Consider the following 27,779-nt stretch of genomic DNA (forward strand, 5'->3'; position numbering starts at 1 on the left):
CCGCCCGCGCCGGGGCTGCGCCCTGCGCGTCACCGCCGGGGGACGGGCCGGGGGCGCTGCCGGCGGGGGGGGCCGGGACCCGGGGTGCTGCGGGGGGGGGACCGGGAGCCGCTCCCCGGGATGCTGCGGGGGGGAAACGGGAGCGGGAGCCGCTCCCCGGGGATGCTGCAGGAAGATCCCTGGCCCCGCTCCCCGGGATGCTGCGGGGGGGAAAAGGGACCGGGAGCCGGTCCCAGGGATGCTGCGGGAAGATCCCTGGCCCCGCTCCCAGGAATCCTGCAGGAGGGAAAAGGGACCGGGAGCCGCTCCCAGGGATGCTGCGGGAAGATCCCGGGCCCCGCTTCCAGGAATCCTGCGGGAGAGAAAAGGGACCGGGAGCCGCTCCCCGGGATGCTGAGGGAGGGAAATGGGACCGGGAGCCGGTCCCAGGGATGCTGCGGGAAGATCCCTGGCCCCGCTTCCAGGAATCCTGCGGGAGCGAAACGGGACCGGGAGCCGCTCCCCGGGATGCTGCGGGAAGATCCCTGGCCCCGCTCCCAGGAATCCTGCGGGAGGGTAATGGGATCGGGAGCCGCTCCCCGGGATGCTGAGGGAGGGAAATGGGACCGGGACCAGCTCCCCGGGGATGCTGCAGGAAGATCCCTGGCCCCGCGCCCAGGAATCCTGCGGGAGGGAAACGGGACCGGGACCAGCTCCCAAGGATGCTGCAGGAAGATCCCGGGCCCCGCTCCCCGCGATGCTGCGGGAGGGAAAAGGGACCGGGACCCGGTCCCAGGGATGCTGCGGGAAGATCCCTGGCCCCGCTCCCAGGAATGCTGCGGGAGGGCAATGGGACCGGGACCCGCTCTCCGGGATGCTGCGGGAGGGAAAAGGGACCCGCTCCCGGGGATGCCGCGAGAAGATCCCGGGATGCGCTCCCCGGGATGCTGCGGGGACACCGCCGAGCCCCGGTGCCGCCCCCCGCGGGATCCCCAAGGATGCGGTGCTGCGCCAGCATCCCTGCCCGGCCGGAGGGCCCGGCGCTCCTCCCAGCCCGGCTTTACCCCTTTAGGATGCTTTCCCCACTCCAGGGAAGCAGTTTGGCTTTTCCAAACGCAGCCGTCGGTCAAGCGAGGAATACTGCCCTGCTCTAGCTGGGCTGGGCTGCTTAATTGTAGCGCCAAGCTAGCCGCAACCATCTATAATCAGAGAAAGTATTTGAATACAAACCCTACTGTTTATGAAATAACCGATCTGGATAAGAAAGAGCAGTTTTGCAACGCTGGTTCCCAATAGCTGGATACAAAACCCCCCACTCTCCTCTGTTTCCATTAACCACTTTCACCTTTAAACCACTGCCTATTGATGAAAATCTAAGCGCCTGTTATATATTTAATATTTGATCAACATCGTTTGCTGCTCGCTGGAGACTGGAAACCACAGCCCTTCTTTGTACATTCATGTTCAAAACCAGCCCTGGCACGAAACGCTGAAGCTGAGAGAATTACATGGGGGATAAATCTGGCTTCGGGAATTGGACATCTTACGCAATAAGTGGCTCCAGGCCATAAAGCTCCTCCACAATTCCCCATTCAGTGGGTTGTTAACAGAAGATGCTGCATCTCCTGACGGGTCAACAAGCTATGAAGTGCAAGGCTGTAAAAGTGAAGAACCTAGGTAACCCGAGACACAGCCTATTAGAAAATATTTACCATCTAAACCCCGTCTGTTTAAAGGCTAACTAGACAGATACCTCATTTTAGAATGTCATAGTGTAGCTACAGGTGGTAATCTGATAAGATCTAATAAGAAATTAATTATGCAGTGCAACTTGAAAGCTAAGATTCACTGCTTTATTTCAGCTAAGCAGTTTTTAGCTGTAGCATATTAGCACCTCAGACCTCAGTCCAGATTTGCACCTGCTCGTGGTGGGGAGGAGAGCTGGAAATGTGGATATGGACTGAGGCAGAACCTCCTCTTGTGTTTGGCTTCTCTTTGAAACAGTACTCACAGGATAGACATACCTTTGCAGATGATCTTGCCCTGGATATCCAAGATGGTCCTTGCTAATGCCACGAGTGTCTGGATTTCACACGCCCCTGCTATGTTTCACAGAATCACAAGGTTGGAAAGGACTCCAGGATCATCAAGTCCAGCCATTGCTATCAACCACTAAACCATGTCCCTCAACACCTCATCCACCTGGCTTTTAAACACCTCCACGGATGGTGACTCAACCACCTCCCTGCGCAGTCTCTGCCAGTGCCCAATGACCCTTTCTGTGAAAAATTTCTTTCTCATGTCCAGCCTGAACCTCCCCTGGCAGAGCTTGAGGCCCTTCCCTCTTGTCCTGTTCCCTGTCCCTCCTCTCCACAACCTCCTTTCAGGTAGTTGTAGAGAGCAATGAGGTCTCCCCTCAGCCTCCTCTTCTCCAGGATAAACACCCCCAGCTCTCTCAGCTGTTCCTCATAAGGCCTGTTCTCCAGCCCCTTCCCCAGCTTTGTTGCTCTTCTCTGGACTCGCTCCAGAGCCTCAACATCCTTCTTGTGGTGAGGGGCCCAGAACTGAACACAGGATTCGAGGAGCGGTCTAACCAGTGCCGAGTCCAGAGGGAGAAGAACCTCCCTGGACCTGCTGGTCACGCCATTTCTGATCCAAGCCAAGATGCCATTGGCCTTCTTGGCCACCTGGGTCACTGCTGGCTCATGTTCAGTTGCTGTCAACCAACACCCTCAGGTCCTTCTCCTCTGGGCAGCTCTCTGCAGTTTCAGGTCAAGGAGACTCAGCACCTGCAGGTAACAACGTTTTGGTTGCACACAGAAGCCTTGACACCGTAACGTATGGCATAGCAGATGCTGCATTTCATTTGTTGCCTGAGAAACCCACAAACATCATTTTACTTTTAGCAATAGGCTGGGAGACATTTCTTTATATTCTGATCTTTTTTTTTTTCTTTCCCCTAGAACTACTCTGCTCTACAGAGCAATTTTTAAAAATAAATCATATTTGGGTAAAATGTGCACCACTTTAAAGGGAAACGGATTTTACAGTCATGGGAGAAAACCAAACAGCTGCTTTAGCATCTGTTACCACTGGCACAGTACAAATGATGCTCTGATCTGTGCTCCTAGGCCTGACTTAGCAAATGCACTGGAGAATAAATTGGATGTCTCTGCTCTCCCTGTGCCTGCCGCTTCCTAGCACCGAGTTCAGCTCTGACGCTGTGTGCCTCGGAGCCCACCTACAGCATCAGAGAGTGCTTTGAGCAGCTGCTCATCATGGCTTGTAGGATGAAATTGGCACAAAGGCGCTCTCAGACAGGGAAACCAGAAGCTGGATGAGATTAAAAAGTCATCTGCATTTAGAAGAGATTTATGATGATTAAAAGGGAGTGCGGGGGGGAGAGGGAAATACTGCAACAGTAAGACAAAGGCAAGTCCTCCAGTGGGAAGGGGAACCAGCTGCTGCAGCCAGGGACAGGAGGCTCAACCAGTTTGTTCTCACACTAACATGGAAGTTCAATAGTGCAGATCACTACATTAGAGCAAAACGTTCCTTAAATATGGCAAGGCCAAGGCAGGTGTTCTTAAAGCCACTGAAAAAGGATGAAGGATTGTTTCTCCACATGATTAACCATGACTTTATACTTACTGCTGTTTTCCTACACAAACACTAGCTGGCTGTCTCCGCACCACATCTGCGTAATTACCACATTGTATTTTTATTCACAATAGTAAGACCTTTGAAGCAGGGGTGTGTGTGTGTCTTTCCATGTGATTAGTTTTGGTTTAGCTGGTTGGTTCTTTCTACTGTTGGTTTTTCTGAGTTTGGGGGGTGGGGGCTGTAGGTTTCTTTTTTCCCCTTGATTTCTTTGCCATTCAGTGGTGTGACTACCGAGATCCTGGCATGCGCTGACGCCAGGGTTTGCAAGGCTACTGGCTTGGAGAACGTTACCTTCTTTAGTCTAGTGAGCTGTCATAACACACCAAAAATCTAGTTTGTTTCCATTTGTATATGGGAACACCAGTCACAGAACTACCTTCAGACTTCCTTTAGCAGTTACTGGTGGTTGCAGTGCTGCTGATCTCAGGCATCTCATCTATTTTTGAAGCTACTTATTTTTGTAGAACTGGCACAATCAGAACCAAATGTTACTGTTCTAAAATTCTTCGAAAAACCTCGAAGGAAACTAGCAATACAGAACAACTTAAAAAAACCTAAAAGGTCTAATGGACCAAACAACTATAGGAAGCAGTGTAACTCAAGGTAAAAAAAATTCAAAAGCACGGTAGCAAATCCTAACAAGATGTGACAGCATCTTGCAAGCGGACAGAAATGAAAAACATCGGTTTCTCATTCACAACTGAGAAATAAAGCAGGACCATTAACCAGTATAGAAGCTTTGGCAAACAATCCAGTACTGCTTTGTGTATTTCAAGTTTAAGATCACAGAGACCACCGGCTTATTTCATCCAATCTTTTCAACAATAAAAGATCCCTGAACTTCACCACGTTAGTCTTAGGCTGAGTCCAGTCTGTCTAACATGCCTTCTAGGAAAGCAACTAACATTGCAACTAATGTTCAGTGCTGGGTCCAGTCCTGTTCAATGTCTTTATCAATGACCTGGATGAAGGCATTGAGTGCACCCTTAGCAAGTTTGTGGATGACACTAAGCTGGGTGGAAGTGTGGATCTGCTGGAGGGCAGGGAGGCTCCAAAGGGATCTGAACAGGCTGGACCGCTGGGGAGAGTCCAATGGCATGAGGTTTAACAAGGCCAAATGCCAGGTCCTGCACTCGGGGCACAACAACCCTGGGCAGTGGTTGAGTCACCTTCACTAGAGGTTTTTAAGGGACAAGTGGACAAGGTGCTGAGGGTCACGGTTTAGCATTTGATAGGAATGGTTGGACTCGATGATCCAATGGATCTTTTCCAACCTGGTGATTCTGTGTTTTTGGCAGACAGTAGGGGGATGCATGACCCACCGACTTCCTCATTTTTTGAAATGTTAATCTTCCTAAATATTAACCAGTTGTACCCCATTTTGAAGTTTTTCAGACAGAGTTTTAGGTCACTTCATTGGAAATCTTGGGTTTTTTTATTTCTTCCTTTAAAAAAAACCTAATGCAGACTGCCACCTCAGAGAGCAATTGGATAAAAACCTTAACTTGTTCCACCTTTTGTCAGAGTTCATTTTTCTATCAATATGCATTTTCATAACTGTAGTTTTCATTAGAAGCTTCAGCTCCTTAGAGGAGTAGCAAAAAAACCTTCAAAACCAATTCAATCCCATGTCTTCAAGTAATATACCAGTTGGGCACAAGAAATCTCTAGGACTGGAATTAGTCAGACTTTCCACCTCCTCCTTTTCGTGTGTTCTTTGTCCTCATTTCATGCCAAGCTTTCACCAGTGGTTCTCTGTTCTTCCATATGAGCTCATGGCCGTAAGTCACGTACCACCTAAGAAAGAAAGCACTAGTTAAAACAAACTGCATCTTTCCTCTGTTTGAGGAACAAGCTGTTTCGTAAAATCAATTAGCTCAACTGCTTACTACAGGAGCAAAGACAAACTGAGGCAGAAAGAACAACATTCTTGGAGCATGGCAGTGGCAGGTAAGCCAATTGTTCTCTTGACTCCTTGACAGGATAAGGGGGATTAGCTTTAAACGGGAAGGAGGAAGATTTAGATTAGACATTAGGAAGAAATTCTTCACAATGAGGATGGTGAGGCACTGGAACAGGTTGCCCATAGAAATGGTGGTTTCCCCATCCCTTGAGGTGTTCAAGGCCAGGCTGAATGGGGCTTTGAGCAGTCAGATCCAGTGGGAGGTGACCCTGCCCATGGCAGAAGGGTTGGAACTGGATGGGCTGTGAGGTGCCTTCCAACACAAACCATTCTACGATTCTATGATCATGGCAGAAAGTAGTTACAAATCAGCAAGACTACATCAAATGCATTTGTGACACCAGAGAAAGGAAGCAGACTCTGCAGCACAGAACTTATGGACACCAAAGCCAAGCAGTAGCAGAGGCAAGCCAGTTTGTAGACCAAACAGAAGCATCATAGAATGCCAGGCTGGACGGGACCTTGGAGATCATCTGGTCCAACCTTCTAGGTGATCTATAATTTCAGTAAGATGTCCCAAGCACGCTGTCAAGCTGAGCCTTAAAAGTGTCAAGTGCAGAGCAATCTACCACTTCCCTGGGGAGATTTTTCCAATGTTTAACTGTTCTAACGGTGAACAATTTTCTTCTGGAATTCAATCAGAGCCTCCCCTGGAGCAACTTCTACCCATTACCCCTTGTCTTTTCTATGTGACTCCTCATGAAAAGGGAGTTTCCATTCTCTTGGTGGACACCCTTTATGTACTCGTACATCTCCCCTCAGCCTTTTCTCAAGGCTGAACAAACCCAGTTCTCTCAGCCTCACTTCACATGGGAGGTTTCCCAATCCCCTGATCATCTTAGTGGCCCTTCCCTGGCCCTTCTCCTCCCTGTCCACGTCTTTTTTGTGGAGAGAGGCCCAAAAGCGGACACAGCACTCCAGGTGCAGCCTGACAAGTGCTGAGTGGAGTGGGATAACGACTTCTTTATCTCTGCTGGTGATGCCCTTCTTGATGCACCCCAACATCCTGTTGGCTGCCTTGGTTGGCTGCTGCACCAGACTGTTCACTCCTGTCGAGCCTGCCCTCCAGTTGTATTTAGTCTGGCCTGGTTAAGTGTCATGCAGACTTCTAAAACGCCTACATGAAAAGTTTAAAAATGCTTTTAGCAATAAGTGTGCAAGTTAAGAAAACACTGTGATCACGTAGAAGGGGGAAAATTCATTAGGTAATGTTGTTCAAACATGGAACAATGCCGAACTGTTTCCTACAAACTGGTTTCTAGTATTTCTTCCCAATTAGGAAGGCTCCACACAAAGACAACACAGCAACACTGAGAAACAGCAGCAGAGGCTGCTCAAAGCAATTTGGCCTGAGCTTATACCAACCCTGTACCTCTCTCTAAATTGGTAATTAGAGGAAAAACACTGGGACAAAGGAATTTTTAGCTGTTTAATTCTGAAGTTATTTTAATTTGTCCACGCTGTGTTTTGTGAGAATCTTTTCTGCCTTGTGACTCTCTTCAATGTGCTGAGGAGAGCACCACAGAGAGAGTCAGTCCAGGCTACGGTGACAGGACAATCTGACATCTATCATTCTAAGGCAACTCAGCTCAATTCTTTTCAGTTCTAAGTGTCTGTTAACAGTATTTTCCACAAATTTTTACAGTACTACAAGGATAATGGTGCGTTGTCTTCAATGCTACTTAAGACAGCTTTCCAAAAAAACCTCATGCTTCAGAGATAAGAGGAAGTAAAGAGGAAAAGACAGGATCATTTTAAACATAAACCAAACAGGAGTTATATAAACACAGACTTACATTCCAAAGAGAGCTCCTCCGAGATGTGCAGCATGGTCAAAAAGTCTCCACCCTAGAGCAAGCCCTGCAGTGTCAAACGCAATTATGGCTTTTAAAGCCTAGAAAGGAACAGAAGGTGGAACAGACAGGATCAGTCACAGCATGTAATGGCTACTGATAGTTTCATATTCTGGCACAGAGCAAAAATTTGGGACAACCCATCGATTTTATATCAAAGCAATCAATGTTAAAAAACTGTTTTAAACCAACAGACTCAGTCTTTAGCTGTACTGTGCTGTCAAAATGTGCTGTGCTTGTCTTGCAGACAAGACCTGCTACACAACAATGCAGGGCACAAACGTGCCCTTTTCTAATACTCAGTTTCTTCCAATCTTCATTTCTATAGCTACACAGACATTTCCAACTCGGGTCAGGAAAAAAGCGGAAGGTACTCGAAAGAGTACATGCTACAGGAGACTACAAAACACGGAACTGCCACGTTCTCATTCACTAATTCTGACATAGCTCAGATTTAAGTGTGCTTGTCCTCCCAAACACAGTCCTCTAGTGGCTGGAATGTGGGGCAGCATCCCTGTCACGTTATTGGATATAAATTGATCATCACACTCTGCTGAACAACACATCAGTTGGAAGATAGAAAATCAGTATGATAGTGAGCAGCTCCAGGGACAGAAACAATGTGAGCAGCTGTCTATACCATCGTCGGGACAAGCAAACCACTGTAACTTTCATTATGCAATATTTTCCTAAATGCTTCATTTCAAAGAGGGCAACAGATTCAGTGTTAGGAAGAAGTATTACTTTGAGCAGGACTTCCCTCCTTAAATGTGTTAGAATAGCAGCTATATTGGGTTGTTTATTTTAAAAGCAGATTACAGTATACGTAAGGTAGGCTAAAGGAGTACACAGAGTTCAGAAATACAATTACATGGTGGATGTTCTTACTTAGGGCTAAAATTATGCCAAGGATTATACTGCAATACCCAATGTTGCTCTCATTTTACTGTTGCAATGATTACTTCCTCACAGCAATGATCTCTGCAGCTCTGCCAAGATTTCTACCCTGGCCATCTTTACAGGAAAGATGCAGTTAAAAGTCAGCATGAAAAAAATAGGGCCACTTAAACAAAAGTGGAAGAAAACCAGGAAGGCTACATCTAAGAACACTTGTTCAAACCTGTAAGCTTCACTTACAAAACATATTAAACCTCATGATCCTCAAATGACAAAGCTTAAGTGCTTCAAGCAAAACAACTTAAAGCAATGAACCAAAGCATAACTTACTTTAACAGGTCAAGATACACATGAGAAGCTTTTCTTACATGGGGCAGGGGATGTGCTTAAAAGCACTTAATGAAACAAAAAAAAAAAAAAAGAGCCCCAGTGCTACACCCAAAGAGAAAAGCCTCAGTAGTTTATTTCCAATGCGAACAATATTCTTAAAAAGTATCAAAAGGTGATATCTAAATGAGAAGAAGGTATTCCTCCAGGGCTGGAATGTTATTTCCTGTGAAAGAATATTTTCCCCATCTTGGTAATGTTTTCTTTAAAAATTGTATCCGTATTAGATCAGCCTGTAACAAGTGCTGCTATACAAAAATATCACCCATCAGAAAGAACAGCATGTGTATGCACGTTTCCTCAGGCAGGTGAACCCCAGTCCCTCCCAGCTTCTTTCACCTCTCTTAGTATCAGAATTGAAACAGAGGATGGCATTTAGGACAATTCTAAATTCACTACACACTCATGTAATAACCCTGCCAGACTGCGACAATTCAGAATCGATCTCCAGGACTTCCATGACCTGTGTTCTCTTTCATAATAAATTTAACAGTTTACAAACAGAAACAAAGAGGATATGTGGTCAAATACTGCAGCAACATGGGGAAAATGTTTTAAGAGTAGGATTTCTTTGAAGTTCAAAGGCACTTACGCTTCCTGCTGTAAATGTGAACATTGGAAGGAATATGATGGCTAGTTTTGCTTCTGGCATCTTTGTACATACGGCTGCAAGGACAGTCATTATAGCTCCTGACTGCAAATAAAGGAAAATACAGGAAAGTAGGCGGAGATGTTACATAAGAGAACATTTATTTTTCTGCATGTGAACCCATTTTCCTCTTAGCTTTCTTTTTCAAAGTCCTTTTCAATCCTGTGGCAAACCTCAAAGTATAAAGCACCACAGCAAAGTTCAGAATAAAAATAAAACAAGACATTTATTTTCAATAGTGGAAATCATAAATACTACAAAAAAACTAGCCCTCCAGTGCTCTTCTATAATTAAGAAAAACTTTCCCCTGATTTTTAAGATAACAATTTAGGTTAATGTGCATTTTTCCCAGTAAACCCTAGAAATCTAACATATCTGAGGTGTTGATGTTTGATCAATATGAAGGGACTCAATCTGAAGCTTGTACCAAAACAAAGAAAATAGACGGACAGGGACAAGAAATCTTTTGTCAATGAAACAAGCAATTCCCAGTCTGCACTAAACTGACCGCAGGCTTTTGTATCCACAAAGTATCTCAATGGAAAAGCTGCAAATGCAGTAAACTAATACAACCTGTGCCAGTGTCAGTAAATTTAGATTAATAACACTGGGAAGTCAATTGCTCCAGAGATAGCTTCTTCACAGGACAAAGGGACAATACATAGACAGCACTATCAAAAATCAACAGATTTTTTTCATCCAAATTGAAAAATAAGAATCTGACTTCTGTTTTTTATCAAAATTTAGTAAAGCTAAGAAGCCTCTAAAACTTGGCAAATGGATACGTTCTCCTCAAACTTCCAGCGAGTGAAATGTTTTAAAGCATTCTACTACTGAAAATGTTTGTAAAGAACAGACAATCATCACCTCCTCAGTCTGCCTTCTGTCTTTTGTACTGTAAGACTTTTGGCAGAGGCGCTGCCCTTTCTGCACAGCACTGACTACAACTTGACTAGTATTACATGCAGCTTTTTTTTTATTATATTCTCTCTTTCTACTTTCAGTTAGAGAAAACTGTGATACACAATTATGCCATAACATTCATAAAGTTGCAGAACTGAACTATCTGCTCAGTGACAGGATGTCCCACTGTTAAGCACTCATTTACAAGCCAGTGGCACTGAGTGGCAATAGTTCTGGGTTGCTGCCACAAGAGTTAATAGATCTGAAGAACAGGCAAGTTCTCACACAAGACTAAATGCCTGGTTACTTGGTAAACCTTCCTAGTTTCCACCATCCCAAATACATCCCTGGCTTTTAAGCAGGTCACAGAATCCAGCAGGCTTTGAAAATGGCTTCAGAGATCATTACAAGGCCTCTCACATTCCGAGATACTTACCGCTCCAAGGGATGGTTCAAACCTTCCAGTGGCCATTTTAGCAACATAGCTGACAAAAGTGGAGATTACCCCTAAAAAGGAAAAACGACTCTTGGAAAACAATGCCAGCACTGCAGATGAGCATCAGAAAGTTCAACAATGTTATCTGCACATCTTCCTACAGAAGCTCATGTAAGCAGTGGAGTTGGGTGGGTTGTTTTTTTTTTGCAGGGAAAGGGTGTTTGTTTTCATAGAATCATAGAATAACCAGGTTGGAAGTGAACCACTGGATCAGCTTTTCTCATGGAGCTCCCATAAGCCTGTATTAAGAGCTATTTTATTTTGGGAGCTAAGCATGACATAAAACCAGATGCTTGTATTGTCATGATATTTTGCAGCCAAACATCTGGATCTATCAACATTCTGTATGATGCAAAAAGTGCTGTCGTTAGTACAGAGCGATGCATCTGTCACACACCTATTAACCATGCACACGCTTTACTTGCATGAATATATATTTATACATTTTAAATGTTGTAAATAAACATTACCAGCAGAAAGATACACTGCCATGAACTGCTCACATCCCAGGAGAGACACAATGCTGCTGGAAAAACTCCATAAAACATACATATTTGCTGCCATGTGGAATAGAGAGAAGTGACTAAATGTAGAGAGCAGCATGGGAGAACACAGGGCTTCTACAAAACAGAAAAACAACAAGAAAAAAAGGAGGTCAGTGTTCTAATTTGCTTCAAGTTGCATGTCACACAGACTAGAAATTTATCGCAAAATACCAAATACTAATTATGCTTATAATTCTCAAACACAAGCTATGCAATAAACCCAGAAATGTAACAGATTTCAAGTTCCTTTTGAAAGGTAGAACATATACCCCAAAGATACGCAAGCTGTATAAACAGCTACTTTAGAAACTCTGAATCACCTACTGGGGAACGTTTAATATAAAACATTTATCTTGCAACACATCCCCTATGCTTTGTAAAGGAAAAAGACTTTATTCATATATGCATGTGGTGAAAGATTTTTAATGTATTATATAAGCATCCAGATAAGATTATCTTGCTACAGAGATGGATGCAAAGAAAAACTAGTTTTCGTAGAATGGTTTGGGTTGAAAGGGACCTTAAAGATCATCTAGTTCCAACCCTCTGCCATGGGCAGGGACACCTCCCACCAAACCAGGCTGCTCCAAGCCTCATCCAACCTGGCCTTGAACACCTCCAGGAATGGGGCAGCCACAGCCTCTCTGGTCAACCTGGGCCAGGGTGTCATCAGCCTCATAGGAAAACATTTGTTCCCAAGATCTCCTCTAAATCTCCATTTTCTACTTAAAACCATCGCCCTCCATCCTATCCCTGCACTCCCTGATAGAGCCCCTCTCCAGCTTTCCTGCAGCCCCTTTCAGTACTGGAAGGTTGCTGTAAGGTCTCCCCAGAGTCTTTTCTTCTGCAGGCTGAACAACCCAAACTCTCTCAGCCTGCCCTCATATAGAAGCTGTTCTAGCCCTCTGATCGCTCTTGTGGCCTCCTCTGGACTCACTCTTCAAAAAGCTACTATCTCTCCCCACTGAAACAGTATCCTTGAAAATGCAAAAAAATGCAGAAAATCCAATCATCAGGTTTAAAGGTCAACGTTATCTAAACCAGAAGTGCCTGCAGTGACTGATGCTCAGATCTGGGTAACAGCTATCTTTAGCTCTGGAGTGTGGGAGGAAAATTGGTTGAGCTTCCACATTTTCAGCAGAAATTAAGAGGACAACAGAAAGCACTCTCCTAACGTGCATTTTTCTCATTCTTTCGATTCTTATCTCTACTGTAGAAAACTAATCTTCTGCCATTAAATTCTAGTAACTTGCTTTCCTCTTCAAAAATCTCAAAGTAAAAGGCAAGGTTTTTTTTGTTTTGTTTTTCCAATGTGACCCAAAGCACTGCCTTGAAACAAGGACTCCATACATAACATCCAGACTACTGCTTGTCTGTTGATGAATGCACATGTAGACGTGACTGATGACTGCTCTATCCACATTCCACAGAACATTAAAGGAAGGGGAGGAGCAGGGAAGCATCACTTTTGAGACTGGGTTTTGAATGTCATTACATAGCATGATTTATTTTCCTCCTTTCCAAAAACTAGCATGATTAGCATTCTGTCCAGGAAAGCAGTGGTATCACCTAGAGAAACGCCTCTTGACCTCGACAAAGGCAGGAGCTGCATCCACCAAATGCAGTAAAAGACCAGAGAGCAGGCAACAGTTTGGACTTTACAATATTTAGAGGAATACCAATAAGTCATGCTTTTTTTTCCTTAAACCATTACTTCTAACTCTTTGCCCTTCTAAGTGTTTTCACTGTAGGCAAAATTACATCCTTGAGCATGCATGACCAAGACTGCTCATGGGAGATGAAGCTGTGAGTAAGCTATGTGCCAAGCAAAGCTTTTGCAGCATGACCAGAGGTCCTATTACCCCAGTGCAGAGAAGTCCCTCGAATTACTGTTCACTTACTGGAGGATGGATCCGAGGTGAAATATGTAAACATAACCCGTCGCATACCAGGCAGCCTCCATAAACAGAATACAAAGACATTTGCAGCTATAATACCTATTAAGAGGAAAAAAAACAGTATAAAAGCAAATTATGAATGCAACATGCCACATGTAAACAAGCGTTCAAATGTCAGCTTACAAGAATCATACTTTTTCTCCGCTATTTCATTGAAAGCGGTATCCACAACTTGCTCCATAAAAAGTTTAGAAAAATACTGAAAGCTACATTTATATATTTATATAGTGGAAGCCTTTCAGAAATATGACACTCAAATGCAAACCTTTTAATGTACAATGTGATGACTGAACGCCACTATCCAGAAAACCCATACTTAAGATGTTCAAATTATGGTTTAAAACTTCTATTCCACTGCAGAACCAGTGGAACAAGAGCCAGCTCAAGAGGTCTCCTTTCTCACCCCTCTAGCTGCTTATTCCCAAGCGGCACCAATCTGATACGGTTACATTTAACTGCGCACAGAGGCTAGGGGGAGCCCGCAGACAAGTGCTACACATCCCTTCCCTTCTCTGGGGAGGTTTGGTTTTGAGGCAATCGTAAAGGTACTGTTTAAAGATCGAGCATAAGAAGTTGAGTTTGCATTGCTAAGGCATACTTACTTTTGGGAGACTGCAAACACACAGCTTTTTACTTCTGTTGTTTATTGCAATCTTATTTTGGTTTAAATAAGAATGTAAATAAATAGAAGCATAATGGTGCCAAGTTATTGTTCTTGTTTAAAGTGTCCTTTCTATTTCTATCCAAGCATTCAGGTATTTGAAATGTTTTACAACACCTAGATACACTAAAGGGGAAAATGATTGTCCTTTCTTTACGGATATCACAATCATTCCCTCCTTGAGGTTTGCAAGAAAATGTAAGATCTGTGAAAAACTACAATATGTAAACCCTAGAACCAAACTTTTAATGGATCTCTTCTTTTGGTACTCCATCCTATTCCACCATGCTCTTTTCTTAGATGAATTATTTTCCTGCATGCTACACCAAGCTGTTACAGAACCTTCAGCAATTTCAGTTCAGGAAGCACAACTCTGTTCCAGCAATCAGGAATAGGTATCTGAATGGCTCAGGATCCACCAGCTACTATATTGCTAATTAGATTAACTTGATGTTGAAGGATGCTCTAGGGACTACAGAATATGAATCTTCCCATCCTTCCTCAAATCAATATCTGTATCGTGACTTGGCTTGCATGATGAAGAGCAATTCAAAGCACTACACCAAACTTTTTGGCAGGTAGAATAAATAAGAGCAGATATAGTTTAGCTACTCTGTTTACATTTTAATCAAGTTCTCATCAATTTCTCTCCACACAATACATTTCTCTTGGGGGTTTCAAGTCATTTTAGCTCAACCAACCAAAACTACATCATAGCCAAAGCTCGCAAGTTGCTTCTTGTTTGCAAAACTAGGTATGTAAACAGTAAAAAATTACCAAGGAGTTTTATTTCTATGTATTGGTGGAATATATACTTGTGTTCCTTTGAAAAGCACTTGCTGTTCTTCACAGTTCCTGAGATAAACATTGCTAGGGATGATCCTATCTAATCCTTCACATGATCTCACACAGATCACAGAATGGGTTGGGTTGGAAGGGATCTTAAAGCCCATCCAGTTCCAACCCTCCTGCCATGGGCAGGGACACCTCCCGCTGGATCAGGGGGCTCCAAGCCCCATCCAACCTGGCCTTGAACCCCTCCAGGGATGGTGCAGCCACCACTTCTCTGGGCAACCTGTGCCAGTGCCTTCCCACCCTCACAGGAAAACATTTCTTCCTAATGTCTAATCTAAATCTCCCCTCTTTTAGCTTAAATGCATCGGATTTTTTTTAGTGCATACAAAAAATAGTTTTTGAGAAGGAATTGTAGCAGAAGTAGTGGATGTTCCCATGTAAGTTCACACATGCTTTCAGCCCAACAACATAAACGTGGTATGAAAGCCATCTGTTTTAACATACTGTACCTGTTTGCCATATTTCTCTTCCTGTGAATGCCTAATACTTGTAAGCTAACACAAACCTGTCACAGTCCGCTGACCCTCAGTCAGGTTATTCCACCAGCTGTTAACCTGAAAGGGAATTGTTGTACATCAGTGCCACTGCAGAGTATTTGCAATTTCAAAAACAGTCACAGAAGGCTCTACCTTTTTAAGAATGGAAAGCATTTGTTTGAAATCTGTTCAGTAAATCAATTTCAAAGTTTTTTATTTCTGACAGGTTTAGATTTTCAGGCTGGCATTTCCTTACTCAAGGATAGTTATCAACCTTCCTTTTCACAAAGTATCCCAACACAGTTGAAGAGTTTCTTCAAAAAAAGAATGGATTACGTTCTTTTACACAATTGCTTGGGTTACCTCTGCTTGTACTAAACAAGGATCTAGCCCATAATGCTCTCTTCAGCAGATTAGCCAACGTCAGCATAAACCCTGCCTCGACTAAGCCTCACTCTAGCACTGTCCAACATCACACCACCCACCTTTGAGAGATTCCACTTTTGTGCCAGGGTCACTTTTGCAGAGGTGGCTCACAAGATGTGGAATCCATTCCCCCTTGCGTCCAGCTCACCCAGCCCTCCTCCAAGTTTAAAACCCCTGAAAAAGTTTATTTTGAGCGCAGTCAGCCCACAGACAAATTGCACCCCCCTTCCCTTTCTCAGCTTTCAGTGTCATTTTGGACAAATGTTTTATTGATATCTCAATAACCTTCCAACCACTTTGGTGCAGACAATATAAAAAAAAAGTCACCCGTAGGCTGGAGGTGGGGGGAAACAATGCTGTATGAAACAATTCATTCACTATTTGATATCAAAGTAACAACTTCATTGTATATTCTGTTTAATTCTCTGGTACAGGATACAGATACTGCATTTCCTACAAAGTTTTCCACTTCAAGAACACTAAACAAACACAATTTCTCTGAAGCAGAAGCTGATGCCCTCAAAAGCTATTGGGAGATCCTGAAATTTTTAAAAAAGAACTTACCAGTTGAAGATGGGGATTGGGAGTTTAAGTCTATTAATAAAAAGGCAGTTTTATATTATTTTTGGACACCAGAGGTTTAAAATGAGAAGGATAAAACCAAAATTCTTTGCAATATTAAGTGGCAAACATGATCTCACTGCAGTTCATACACACTGAGCAAGAAAGCACCCTGCACTGGGCCTGGATGGAACAGTTAATTTTCTTCTAGCAGCTCATACACGGCACCGTGTTCTAGATTTTTGACCAAAACAGCACCGATAACACACCAACATCTTAGTGAGCAGTGCTCAGATCGCATCATGACCTTCTCCATTTCTCATTCTGCCCCTGCAGCGAATGGACTGGGGGTGCACAACAGGCTGGGAGGGGACACAACCAGGCAGATGATCTGAATTAATCCCAGAGATATTTCCAGTAATGGGAAAATAGGAGATTTTTGGACCTTTAGCCATCTCTGACTTACGAGCTGGCTGGGCACCAGTCTACCCACAGAACACGGTGAACAATTTTTTTATCACTTTTACATTTTCTTCTCTTTCTCCCACTTATCAAACAGTTATTTTTGCCAGATGTTTTATCCCCAAGTTCTCCTGCTTTTCTTCTTCCTGCACTCTTCCCCCATGCCACTGGGGGTTTGTGGGGGAAGCAAGCAAGCAGCATGTGGTCCTTGGCTGTCTCTCAGGGTAAACTCACAACACATTTCAAAAGAAGTACCACAGAGCACACAATTCACACGACAAAAACAGCTCCTCTGCACCCTACCCAGGGCCCTGTGCTTCTCCAGCTCCACATTCAGCCCTACCTCCCTTGGACAAGCAGGCCTGAAAGAGTAATGAAGCCTGGTCTATCACAAGCCACAGTACTAACCTGGAAACAAACATAAAACACAGATGTGCATTTAGTTTAGTTTTAAATACACCTAACTGTAAACTAAATTACTGATGCTTTCAGGTCGCCAACTAAATTTATAACAAGTCTTGCAGTCCTGGTGTTGTTCTTGCTGTCCAAACTCCTAAGTATTTCCATGGAAATACCAGCTCTCAAAGAGAAAAACCCTCTAAACCCTCATTTTGTAAAGTACACGTTGAAAATACCTTTCAGAAGGCAGAGCATTGAAAAACAATATGCAAAAGGTTGAGAATTTAAACTAGCTCTGTCCTCTTTGGGAGTTCACATTTGCTTTTGAGAACACTTAGGTATAACAAGGCTAAAGGTTTCTAAAATACTCAAAAGGCACCTAGTTGAGGTACACTAACTACTGCTATTGACCTCTCTCCCCTGCATTTCATAGACTCACAGAATGGTTTGGGTTGGAAGGGATCTAAAAGCCCATCCAGTTCGAAACCCCTGCCATGGTCAAGGACACCTCCCACTGGACCAGGCTGCTCTAAGCCCCATCCAACCTGGCTTTGAACACCTCTAGCAATGGGGCAGCCACCACAACCCTGGGCAACCTGGGCCAGGGCCTCATCACCCTCACAGGAAAACATTTCTTCCTAATGAGGTCTTGGTTTATGGTCATTGTCCCTTGGACAGTTGCAAAGCATTATTTGATATTAGTTTTGTCATCATCTCAGATCTATAAACAAGAACAGCACATGGCAGTTGGTGCAACTGGGTCCTGGACGGCAGGGTGTACGTGGCACAGGTTGAAAGAGTTGGATGGATGTTGTGTTGGATGGAGTAACATGGTGTTTGCTTTTGAAAGCTGCTCTTTTGCAGATGATTTCTGTTAGCAAACTCTTACACTATTAATGCAACACATCTAGATGCTATTTTTCTCCAGTGTGGCTTCTGCAGGGATAACGTGATTCCTAGAATCACAGAATAGTTTGGATTGGAAGAGACCTTTATAGGTCATCCAGTCAAATCCCTCTGCAGTAAGCAGAGACATCTTCAACTCGATCAGGTTGCTGAGAGCCCCATCCAATCTGGCCTTGAAAGTTCCCAGGGGCATCTAGCACCTCTCTGGTGCTAGACACCTGGGCCAGTGTTTCACCACTCTCAGTGTAAACAGTCTAAACCTCTCCTCTTCTAGCTTAAAACCATCACTCCTTGTCCTATTACTACAAGCCCTGCAAAAAGTTTTTCCCCGTCTTTCTTATCAGCCCCCTTGAAGTACTGAGAGGCTGCAATGAAGTCTCCTCAGAGAGGCACTGAGGAATGCCACCTTCTCCAAGCTGAATAAACCCAGGTCTCAGCCTCTCTTCACTGGGAAGGTGTCCAACGCCTTTCACCATTTTTGTGGTCTCTATCAGTTTTTCTCACGTGGCAATGCAATTTGCTGAGAACAGGCAGTTTCTCCGCATCAGGAATCAGTGCCAGCAGGATGGGGCTGTGGCACAAATGGGGCTGTGCTCCTGGTACGCGGGGGCCCCTGTTACCTGCTTCCTGAAGTCTCCCCTCTTCTGCGGCCGCATCCTGTCCAGCCAGTCTGCCCGGGCTTCCTCCAGGTACGTGTGGACACGGGACTTGAGCGACTCATACTGCCAGACCGCAGCGGATGCAAACGCTGAACCTGACACCTGTGGGAGGACTTGTGTCAGCGAGCCCCGCACCAAGCACCCTGCAGCCCTGTGCCCAGCACCCTGCAGCCCTGTGCCCAGCACCCTGCACTCCACCCCGTGCCCCTGCACCCCCTAGACCTGCACCCAGCATCCCGTGACCCGTGTCCCCCACCCCACACCCAGCATCCTGCATCCCTCATCACACACCCTGCCCCCCCAACTCAGCACTCCCATCCCCTGTACCCCTTGCCCCACTCCCCACATCCCACTCTGCACCCAGCAACCCCCACCCTGCATCCCCGTGCCTGGCACCCTGCACCCCTGCCACCAGCATCCTGAGCCTGCATCCCCCACATCCAGCATCCTCCACCCTGCTTCCATGCACCCAGCATCCCGCACCTCCCACCCTATGCCCTCACACCCAACACTCCTTGGGCACAGCATCCCTCAGGCCCATACACCCGCCACCCAGCATCTCCCACCCTAGGCCCCGGGCCCAGCATCCTGCACCCACACACACCCCCTACCACGCAACCCGCACACCCCCCCAGCAACCTGCCCTGTGCGCCCCCGCATCCAGCATCCCCACATCCTCCACGCCCCACAACCCCCATCCAGAAACCCGCACCCAGCATCCCACACCCCCCCACCCAGCATCCCAGACGGCCAGCGTCCTGTGCCCACACACCCAGCATCCTGCACACCCAGCACCCTGTGTCCTGCATCGACCCCCCCCCAGCATCCCCACATCCCGCACGCCCAGCACCCCATGCCCCACACTCACCCCCACAGCAAAGAGCAGCCCAGCACCCCGTGTCCCACACCCGCCACGCAGCACCCAGCATCCCACACCCCCAGCATCCTCCACCCCCCCCAGCATCCTGAATCCTCCACTCCCCAGCACCCCCCCCCACACCGCCCCAGCACTCCCACACACACGCACCCCCCTAGCATCCCCACGCACACAGCCCCTCCCAGCCCCCCCCCACAGCCCCCCCCAGCATCCCCACACAGCCCCCCCCGAGCATCCCCCCCCCCACACCCCCCAGCATCCCCCCCCACACACACACCCCCAGCATCCCCCCCCCCACACACACCCCCAGCATCCCCCCCCACACACACACCCCCAGCATCCCCCCCCCCACACACACCCCCAGCATCCCCCCCCACACACACACCCCCAGCATCCCCCCCCCCACACACACCCCCAGCATCCCCACACCCCACACACACCCCCCCAGCATCCCCACACCCCCCCCAGCATCCCCACAGACACACACACACCCCCCAGCATCCCCCCCCACACACACACACCCCAGCATCACCCCCCCCCACCCCCTCAGCACCCTCCCCCCACCCCTATGCACCCTGCCTTCTCCCCCCCAGCACCCCCCGCACTCACCCCCACGGCGAAGAGCAGCGGTCGCAGCAGGCGGCGCGGCTCGGGGCTCCCCCCGCGGCCGGGGGGGGGCGGCGGGCAGAGGCGTCGCGGCTCCTCGGCCCGGGCGCGGCGGAATCCGAGCCGCGGCTGCACCAGCGCCGCCAGCCTGGGGACACCGCGGGGTCAGCGGCCGCACCGGCCCCGCGCCCCGCCCGGGCAGCTCCCGGGGACCCCGCCAGGGAAGGGGTTTGCCCTGAAGCCCCAAATTTCTACAGGAAGGCTGGAGAGGGAGTATTCCTAAAGGCTTGTGGCGATAGGACGTGGGGCAATGGGTATAAACTGGAGGGGAACAGAGTTAGACTGGACATAAGGAGGAATTTTTTCATGATGAGGGTGGGGAGGCCCTGGCCCAGGCTGCCCAGGGAAGCTGTGGCTGCCCCATCCCTGGAGGGGTTCAAGGCCAGGTTGGATGGGCCTTGGGCAGCCTGAGCCAGTGGGAGGTGTCCCTGCGGGGGTGGAACTGGATGATCGTTAAGGTCCTTTCCACCACAAACCATTCTACGATTCTGTGAACCTGCCCTGGTGCAGCTTGAGGCCCTTCCCTCTGTCCTACCTAACCACCTGCCTTCAGGCGGTCGCAGACAGCGATAAGGCCTCCCTTCAGCCTCCTTTTGTCCAGGCTAAACACCCCCGGCTCCCCCAGCCCCTGCTCACAACCCTCGTTCTCCAGCCTCCTCAGTGCCTTTCTCACAGCGAGGAGGCCCACGCCGAGCCCGGGACCCGAGCCGCGGCCTCGCCAGCGCCGCTGGCCCCCGCCCAGCAGCCGCCCCCAGCCCCCCGGGCAGCCTCCCGCCGCTCCCCGGCTCGTCGGCCCTGTCGAACTGCGTCCCCCCGCGGAGCCTCCCCGCCCGCAGCCGCACCGACGCCTCCGCCCAGCTCAGCGCCACCCGCGCACCGACTAAGGGCGCCCTCGGAGCCCGCTGTGCGGGTACCTGTGCTGCCGCGGGCCGCGGGCCCAGCCCCGCCACGCCATCTTGGGCGCCTCCCGCGCGCCGACGCTTCCGGCGCGGCCGCCGCCATCTTGTGGGCGCGGCCGCCGCCATCTTGTGGGCGCGGCCGCCGCCATCTTGTGGGCGCGGCCGCCGCCATCTTGTGGGCGCGGCCGCCGCCATCTTGTGGGCGCGGCCGCCGCCATCTTGTGGGCGCGGCCGCCGCCATCTTGTGGGCGCGGCCGCCGCCATCTTGTGGGCGCGGCCGCCGCCATCTTGTGGGCGCGGCCGCCGCCATCTTGTGGGCGCGGCCGCCGCCATCTTGTGGGCGCGGCCAGGGCGCGAGGTTCGGTGGCGCCACCTCTCGGGCGTGAGGGGCGGCCAGAGGGGCGTGAGGGACCCCAGAGCCCCCCCGGCGCCACCCCCAGGGCAGGGACACCTCCCGCTGGACCAGGGATCCGAGCGCCATCCAGACTGGCCTTGAACACCTCCAGGGGTGCGGGAGCCACAGCTTCCCTGGGCAACCTGTGCCAGGGCCTCCTCCCCACCCTCACGGCAAAACATTTCTCTCTAAGATCTCATCTCAGTCTCCCCTCTTTTAGCTTAAAACAGTCCCCCTCGTCCTGTCCCCAGTTCTCTCTATAACTACCTGAAAGGAGGTTGTGGAGAGGAGGGAGCTGGCCTCTTCTCCCAGGTAACAGGGAACAGGACAAGAGGGAATGGCCTCAAGCTCCGCCAGGGGAGATTTAGGCTGAACATTAGGAATAAAAATTCTTCACAGAAAGGGTCAGTGGGCACTGGCAGAGGCTGCCCAGGGAGGGGGTTGAGTCACCTTCCCTGGAGGGGTTTAAGGGATGGGTGGACAAGGTGCTAAGGGACATGGTTTAGTGTTTGATAGGAATGGTTGGACTCGATGATCCAGTGGGTCTCTTCCAACCTGGTTATTCTATGATTCTATGATTCTATGATCCCTGCCCTCCCTGATCGAGAGCCCCTCCCCAGCTTTCCTGCTGCTGCACCAGCACCTCCCCAGCTGCCTGAATACAGAGATGGGGGTGGGGGGAGTCCCATTGCAAAGAGTTTGTGGTGAGCGGAGAAGAGCAGGGCGGTGGTGCTGGCAGATGCTCATCCCGTGCTGCTGGGTATCACTCAGGTGTGCTGGGCTGAGCGAGTTCCCCATGTGTGGTACAGATCTCCTTGGAGGGGTAGAGGACAGCAGAAGCGCCCCAGTGTCTGGAGAAGGACATTCAGGTGACAGTCTGTTTGCCACTGACCAGCCCTGCCTGAAGCTCAGGAACCTGAAATGAGAGGAGAGGCAGGGAAAGCACTGCTAAGTTCCAGAGTAAACTCTTTAATTTACTTATTTCCTGGGGCTTCTCCTGGTCCCAAGCTTTCCCTTTGCAGACACAGACTGGGCTGTAGGCTGTATTACCTTAGGTTTTACCTGAGTTTCCAGCCTTTTATGTGATTTGCTCCAGTTTCTTCCCCTTGTGATGGTTTTGGTCTCTCCTCGTGACCTCAGCAAGCAACAGCTACTTCCAGGCTCCTTATATGGGTCTTGGATGAAGCCTGTGTGATGGGATACTCTGCTCCACCTTCCAGGACACTGCTTGCAACATCCATCACCAGCAACTCTCCTGAGGAGGCACAGAGCCGTGGTACTTACATCCAGCTAATGGCTGTGGTGTCACCCAGGTAACTGTGGTGCAGGTGCAGGGTTTTGGATGTGGTGTTTTTCTGCTTCCACTGCTTCCACTCTGGCTCCATCCTTTGCTGATTCATCTCTCTGGTCAATCTCAGAGACTGAGGAGGCTTTAGGCATGACAGGCACAGGCTCCTCAGTCAGCTCACCAAGGACACCCTGCTCAGAGGTGGGAAATGAGTCAGCAGCCATCTGGGCTTGGCATGTGCTCCAGCCTCGGGGATGGCAGCTGCTGGCAGCCACCCTGGTTGACCCCAGAAACTCTTTTAGTCCCATTGCGGACAGTGCTGGAGCATCAGGGGAACCATCACTCTCAGCCATGCAGGGACCTGCGCATGAGCACCCAGGAGATCTTTCTCCCTGAGCTAGTCCCGTGCGTCTGCGATCTAATGCTTCCCCTGCTGTTTCTATGTTCTTTATTCACGTACAACTTTTTGCACCAGTGTTACCCTGGTAACACCTCCTTCCCCTGGGTCCCTGGCCTTCAAAGCCTGGGTTAGTCCAGAGCTCAGCCCAGCTTTGTGCTTCTGTTTGGTTCTGGACTGAGCCATGTCAAACGATGCAGCAGCCCATGAGCAGGTCCTTTTTTTCCCTAGTCCATGGTGAACAGGAGGGAGGTAGCAGTGCTGCCTTCTGTTTTCTCAGCTAACCCTTTTCCAGCTGTGATCCATGTGGATTCCTGTAGCAGAAGAAACTAGGATCAGCCCTTCCCAAACAGGTATGTAAGGGTAACCCAGAGAGGCTCTTCACTACTAAACAGCGTCTGGTAGGAAGGGATCCCTGGGCTGGCCCACTGCAACCTTGGGGCTGTGGGGATGGGCAAGGAAGTGCTATGCTGCCGAGGGTTACGGGGACAGGACATGCTGTCACCTGCATTAGGAGAAGGGAGCCCATGCCAAGCCAGGGCTGCCAGGGGAAAGGAGGGAATTTTCCAGCTCAAAACAGCCATGGAAAAATACCCAGGAGAAGGATGGCTGGACACTTTATGACCCAGAGACTCATGTTGAGAGCTCCCTAGCTGGCTCCAATCCATCTCTCTGCTCCCTCCCACCTGGGGTCCTTCTGCCACCGATCCAGAGCAGCCACCAGCAGGAGATGGATGGCTCCCCTGTCCTTTGTGAAGGCAGAAGGCAGGGTTATTCCTCATCCCTCATCTTGCACAGGAGAGAAAAAACAGGCTCTTGCAGCAACCTCTCCCCGGGGCCATCCCAGCCCTGCCTGGGGGAGATGCTGAAGATGTCCAACCCTCTGCCTTCTCTGTGCTGCCGCTGCCAGATGCATCATTTCAGGAAGGAGGCAGCCCTGCTTCCCACTGCGTGATCTGCCAGAAGCGAGGGGGAGCTTTGATCACGGCACAACTATCTGTACTCTGATCACTGCCTTTCCTGCAAGGACCCTGTTTAGAGGATAGTGCACATTTCCTTTAACCCTTCCTCCTCTGCGAGCCTGGTCCTCCAAAGGAAATGCACATTCCTCAGAGCTCTCAGCTCAAGGGGCTTTACATTTCCAAGGAAGGCTGGGAAGTGAGTGACATTTTGGTACCTGTGTGATTTCAAGGATCTGTTATATTGCCTGTGAACCCAGAGTTTCATTTTATAAAAGCTATGAGTTGGGGCTGCCTTAAGATTAATTAATAAACAGAGAGACTTCCTCGGGTGAACTCAGCAGCCTCTTCCATCACATCAAAGCTGGTGAGAGATCACATTATCTTGACAGATGTTGTACACTACAGATCTGGTTACTGAACTTATGTTTCCCATGGATTGATTCCAACACTGCTTTTAATTTGTCAGAGATGTTTTTCAAGCTGTAATATGCACATGGTTGCAGAAAACAGAAGGAAGCAGCAGATTAATGACCTTTTTTTCCTAGTAGCATAGATGTGCTGGCTCCAGCTGTAAGAGATACCAAAGAAAAGGTAATATTCTGGAAACCAGAAAAAAATTAAGTCTGTTGGATTAGAGGTTCCTTTTTCTGTTTCTTTCAAGTCACAACAATTAATAATGCTGCAATGCAATGTGTTAAGCCATGCGATGAGCATCTGTACCTAAGATATACTGAAGAAGTCATCACAGTGCTCCCAACACTTTTCTGTCACATCAGTGGGAGCATTAGGCACCGGCAGTTGAGATACCTTGTCTCTGGGAGCAGCTTCCCAGCCTCCACTTGTCTGTAGCGCTCTCCTTCAAGTGCTGGCTTGGGTGCCCTAACAGATGTTTTATTTTCTTTTCATCCTTTTGCAGTCAACCACAGTCTGCAGCACTGGTGACACCACCAATCATAAAGTCTTTTCCTGCCATCTTGTAGCTATCAAACTTGTTTCTTACTTGATGCAGTCACCCGAGATAAAATGAAACTATTAGCTCCATGAGGCAGGAATATGGCCCCTCCTTGTTTGTCAGACAGCTCCTGACCCAACGAGGCTTGATGCCACTGTCAGAGCTGGGCTGGGGTGCCTGTGGGGCTGTCTGTCCCCATCAAAGGGCCACCACTTCCAAAGAGGGACTCCAGGCATGGCTGCAGTGCCAATACTATATATGGGAATAAACACTCTTAGCAGGATCATAAGACCCAACTTTGATCCTTGGCCCTTGGAGATAAACAGGCAGCTCTGATCTCTGCAAAGTGCAGATACACAACCAACCTCTTGGGCAGAGGCATGTGCAAAGACCTGGCTTGGACTTTGAAAGGGTGTCTGCAATGGCATGAACTGCAAATCAGGGCAAAGGTAAGCTCAGAGACACCATGGCTGTAGTACCTCAGTGCTAATGCAAGAAGGGAGTCCAGAGCATGCAGCAATAAATGCATAGGCAGGGCTCAACTGTCCCTCGCCACAGCTGGATGGCAGAGGGATCATCTCTGCACAGAGACATCACCCAGACCTACTGTTACCTACAGGTGATGCAGGTGTTCAGCTAGAAACTTGATCTAAATCGTATCTCCGTCTGCAATCGTGGGACATCAGAGTGTGATCTGATAAACGCCTGCAGTAAAATGTGTTTTAAACCATTTCTTTGTGTTCCTCTGTGCAAGCCACTTGCAAACATACTGAGGAAATAGAAAAGTGACAAACCAACATTGAAAGTGGAAATTCATATCAGACTGTAGCCATACCAAGTGCACTGCAGAGACCAGACCTTGGCTTTTTTAAAGGCAGAGGAGGCAGCAATAGGATTCACAAAGCCGTGCAATGCTTGAGCTCATTTTTCCCACCCACATGAAGAGCTGCTGTATTTTCTAAGCAGGAGCAGCTGGTGATTGATGCTACATGTGCCTCACTCCAACAAGGAGCTGAGTCTGAACAGAGTGTTTTCCATTAGTTCAAACTTGTTCAGCCTTCTGTCTTTAGGAGGAAGCCAGATGCTGCTCACTGGTGGGAAGGATCTTTTGCACAGCAATGGTTTGAGACCTTGCTCTGCTTTTCATACAGCAACTCTCCTTTTGCCTTTGTCACACAGTTTCCAGCAGTCATGTGTTTTTTTGGAGGAGGAATTGAGCCATGAGCTGGACATGTGATACATTTGTGGTCACAGAACAAGCCTGGTGATCACACCAGGAACCGAGCTCTGTCACCCTGTTCCCATCCTGTAACTGCACGCTGGAGGATGTGGTCCTGATGCTTCCAGTCTTTACATGCCCCAGCTCCCATGAGCTGCACTCCTAATCCTGGGAAGAGGGCATGGTGGGTCTGGGGGTTGGGGCATTCTTTGGTTATCAGTATTAGGCTGCGGTTGTTACTTTAAGTGTTGTGGGGCTCTGATTTGTGTTAACCAGGCTGCAGACCTGAGAGCTTCCTCCCACTCCTTAAGACCCGTCTGGGAACGTTCCCCTCCTCCTGTGGCATGATGGAGAGCATCACACAGCAGCTGGAGAGCTTACTTTCCGGTTGACCTGACTAAGCCATGATTACACATGGGGCTTTTCCTATTAGTGGCTCAGAAACAGCTGGAGGACTCTCCCCTGTCTGCCGAGCATGGGACAGGCATGTGACTTGGCTGTTTGGCAAAGCAAACCTGCTCCAGTTGTACGCTTTCCTGTTTGGGGATTTCTGTAGCTTTAACAAACAGCCTCGAGGTTTCAGGCTGATCAGTGTTTTGTTTTGGAGTACATCTTCCTGCAAGTTTCACCTTGGCTAACCCAGGCTTTGTCCCAAACTTTTTGGTGTCCCACAATGGCAGTCCCCATGGTCCCACCAGTTGATGCAATGAGTGAGTGCCATGAGCACCCAGTCTGAGACCCATTCTCCTTGCACTGTGGCTCTAGTCCATCACTCAGGGGCTAAGAATATCCCAGGACATGTGCTCACCCACTATTCCCTGTGCAGGTCCCACACAGAGTCCTGCAGGGGGTGGCTGGGATTAACAATGCACAGAGGGGAGTGTGGGGTTCCCAAGGACACAGCCACCTGGGTGTTCTGGTGGCATTTGCAGCATGGCTGCTGGTGCTCAGGTACCTTTCCTTCCCAAGGAAGCAAAGGCAATTAGCTCAGCATACAAGGTGTAGGCAGAGGGGCTGTCTCAGGAGCTGCCAGGAAAACACCCCTGCCATTCCTGGGGGAGAAAGTAGGAGACAACCATCTCTGCTGTTTTCTCCCCCAGCAACAGAACAGAGCAAGTCTCCCCAAGCCCTGCTTATTACTCACTGCTGCCTTGAGTTGCCATCCCCTTGCTGTGTGGACACAGAGCTGCTTGCCTTCCCCTGCAATCATAAGCAGGAGTCTCCAAAAAGACAGTGTCTCACCTCCACCACCCCTGTGTGCAGTACAATCATAGAATCACCAGGTTGGAAAAAACCACTTGGATCATCGAGTCCAACCGTTCCTATCTGCAACTAAACGATGTCCCTGAGCACCTCATCTACCTGTATTTTAAACACCTCCAGGGAAGGTGACTCAACCACCTCCCTGGGCAGCCTGTTCCAGTGCC

The 27,779-nt window shown here is 48.5% G+C and overlaps 1 protein-coding gene across 3 annotated transcripts; it reads right to left on the reverse strand.

Moving 5' to 3' along the window:
• Window positions 1-4,375: 4,375 nt before the first annotated feature.
• On the reverse strand, window positions 4,376-20,309 carry PARL (presenilin associated rhomboid like). 3 transcript variants are annotated; one of them, XM_069864512.1, is made up of 9 exons: window positions 20,185-20,309; window positions 18,660-18,800; window positions 15,315-15,363; window positions 13,237-13,332; window positions 11,261-11,410; window positions 10,731-10,801; window positions 9,335-9,436; window positions 7,402-7,499; window positions 4,376-5,439 (listed from the first exon to the last, which is right to left on the reverse strand). In XM_069864512.1, exons 2-9 carry the CDS (start codon window positions 18,693-18,695, stop codon window positions 5,322-5,324), a joined length of 720 nt encoding a protein of 239 aa, XP_069720613.1. In that variant the 5' UTR covers window positions 18,696-18,800; window positions 20,185-20,309; the 3' UTR covers window positions 4,376-5,321. The 3 variants fall into 3 exon arrangements, with proteins under 3 accessions (XP_069720613.1, XP_069720614.1, XP_069720615.1); XM_069864513.1 differs by lacking the exon at window positions 20,185-20,309 and adding an exon at window positions 15,771-15,885; XM_069864514.1 differs by lacking the exon at window positions 20,185-20,309 and adding an exon at window positions 15,771-15,885 and having other exon boundaries at window positions 15,259-15,363.
• Window positions 20,310-27,779: the final 7,470 nt, after the last annotated feature.

Source organism: Phaenicophaeus curvirostris, chromosome 10, assembly GCF_032191515.1.
Source record: "Phaenicophaeus curvirostris isolate KB17595 chromosome 10, BPBGC_Pcur_1.0, whole genome shotgun sequence".
Taxonomy (NCBI): Eukaryota; Metazoa; Chordata; class Aves; order Cuculiformes; family Cuculidae; genus Phaenicophaeus; species Phaenicophaeus curvirostris.

What these genes read in the sequence shown, in the direction of transcription:
- PARL (XM_069864512.1), bottom strand. Translation starts at nt 18,695, where the DNA reads ATGCGGCCGCAGAAGAGGGGAGACTTCAGGAAGCAG. An exon ending in GGGGAGACTTCAGGAAGCAG is followed by an intron (nt 15,364 to 18,659) that starts GTAACAGGGGCC and finishes ATTCCCTTTCAG; the next exon opens with GTTAACAGCTGGTGGAATAA. An exon ending in GGCAGTGTATCTTTCTGCTG is followed by an intron (nt 10,802 to 11,260) that starts GTAATGTTTATT and finishes TTTCCTTTTTAG; the next exon opens with GGGTAATCTCCACTTTTGTC.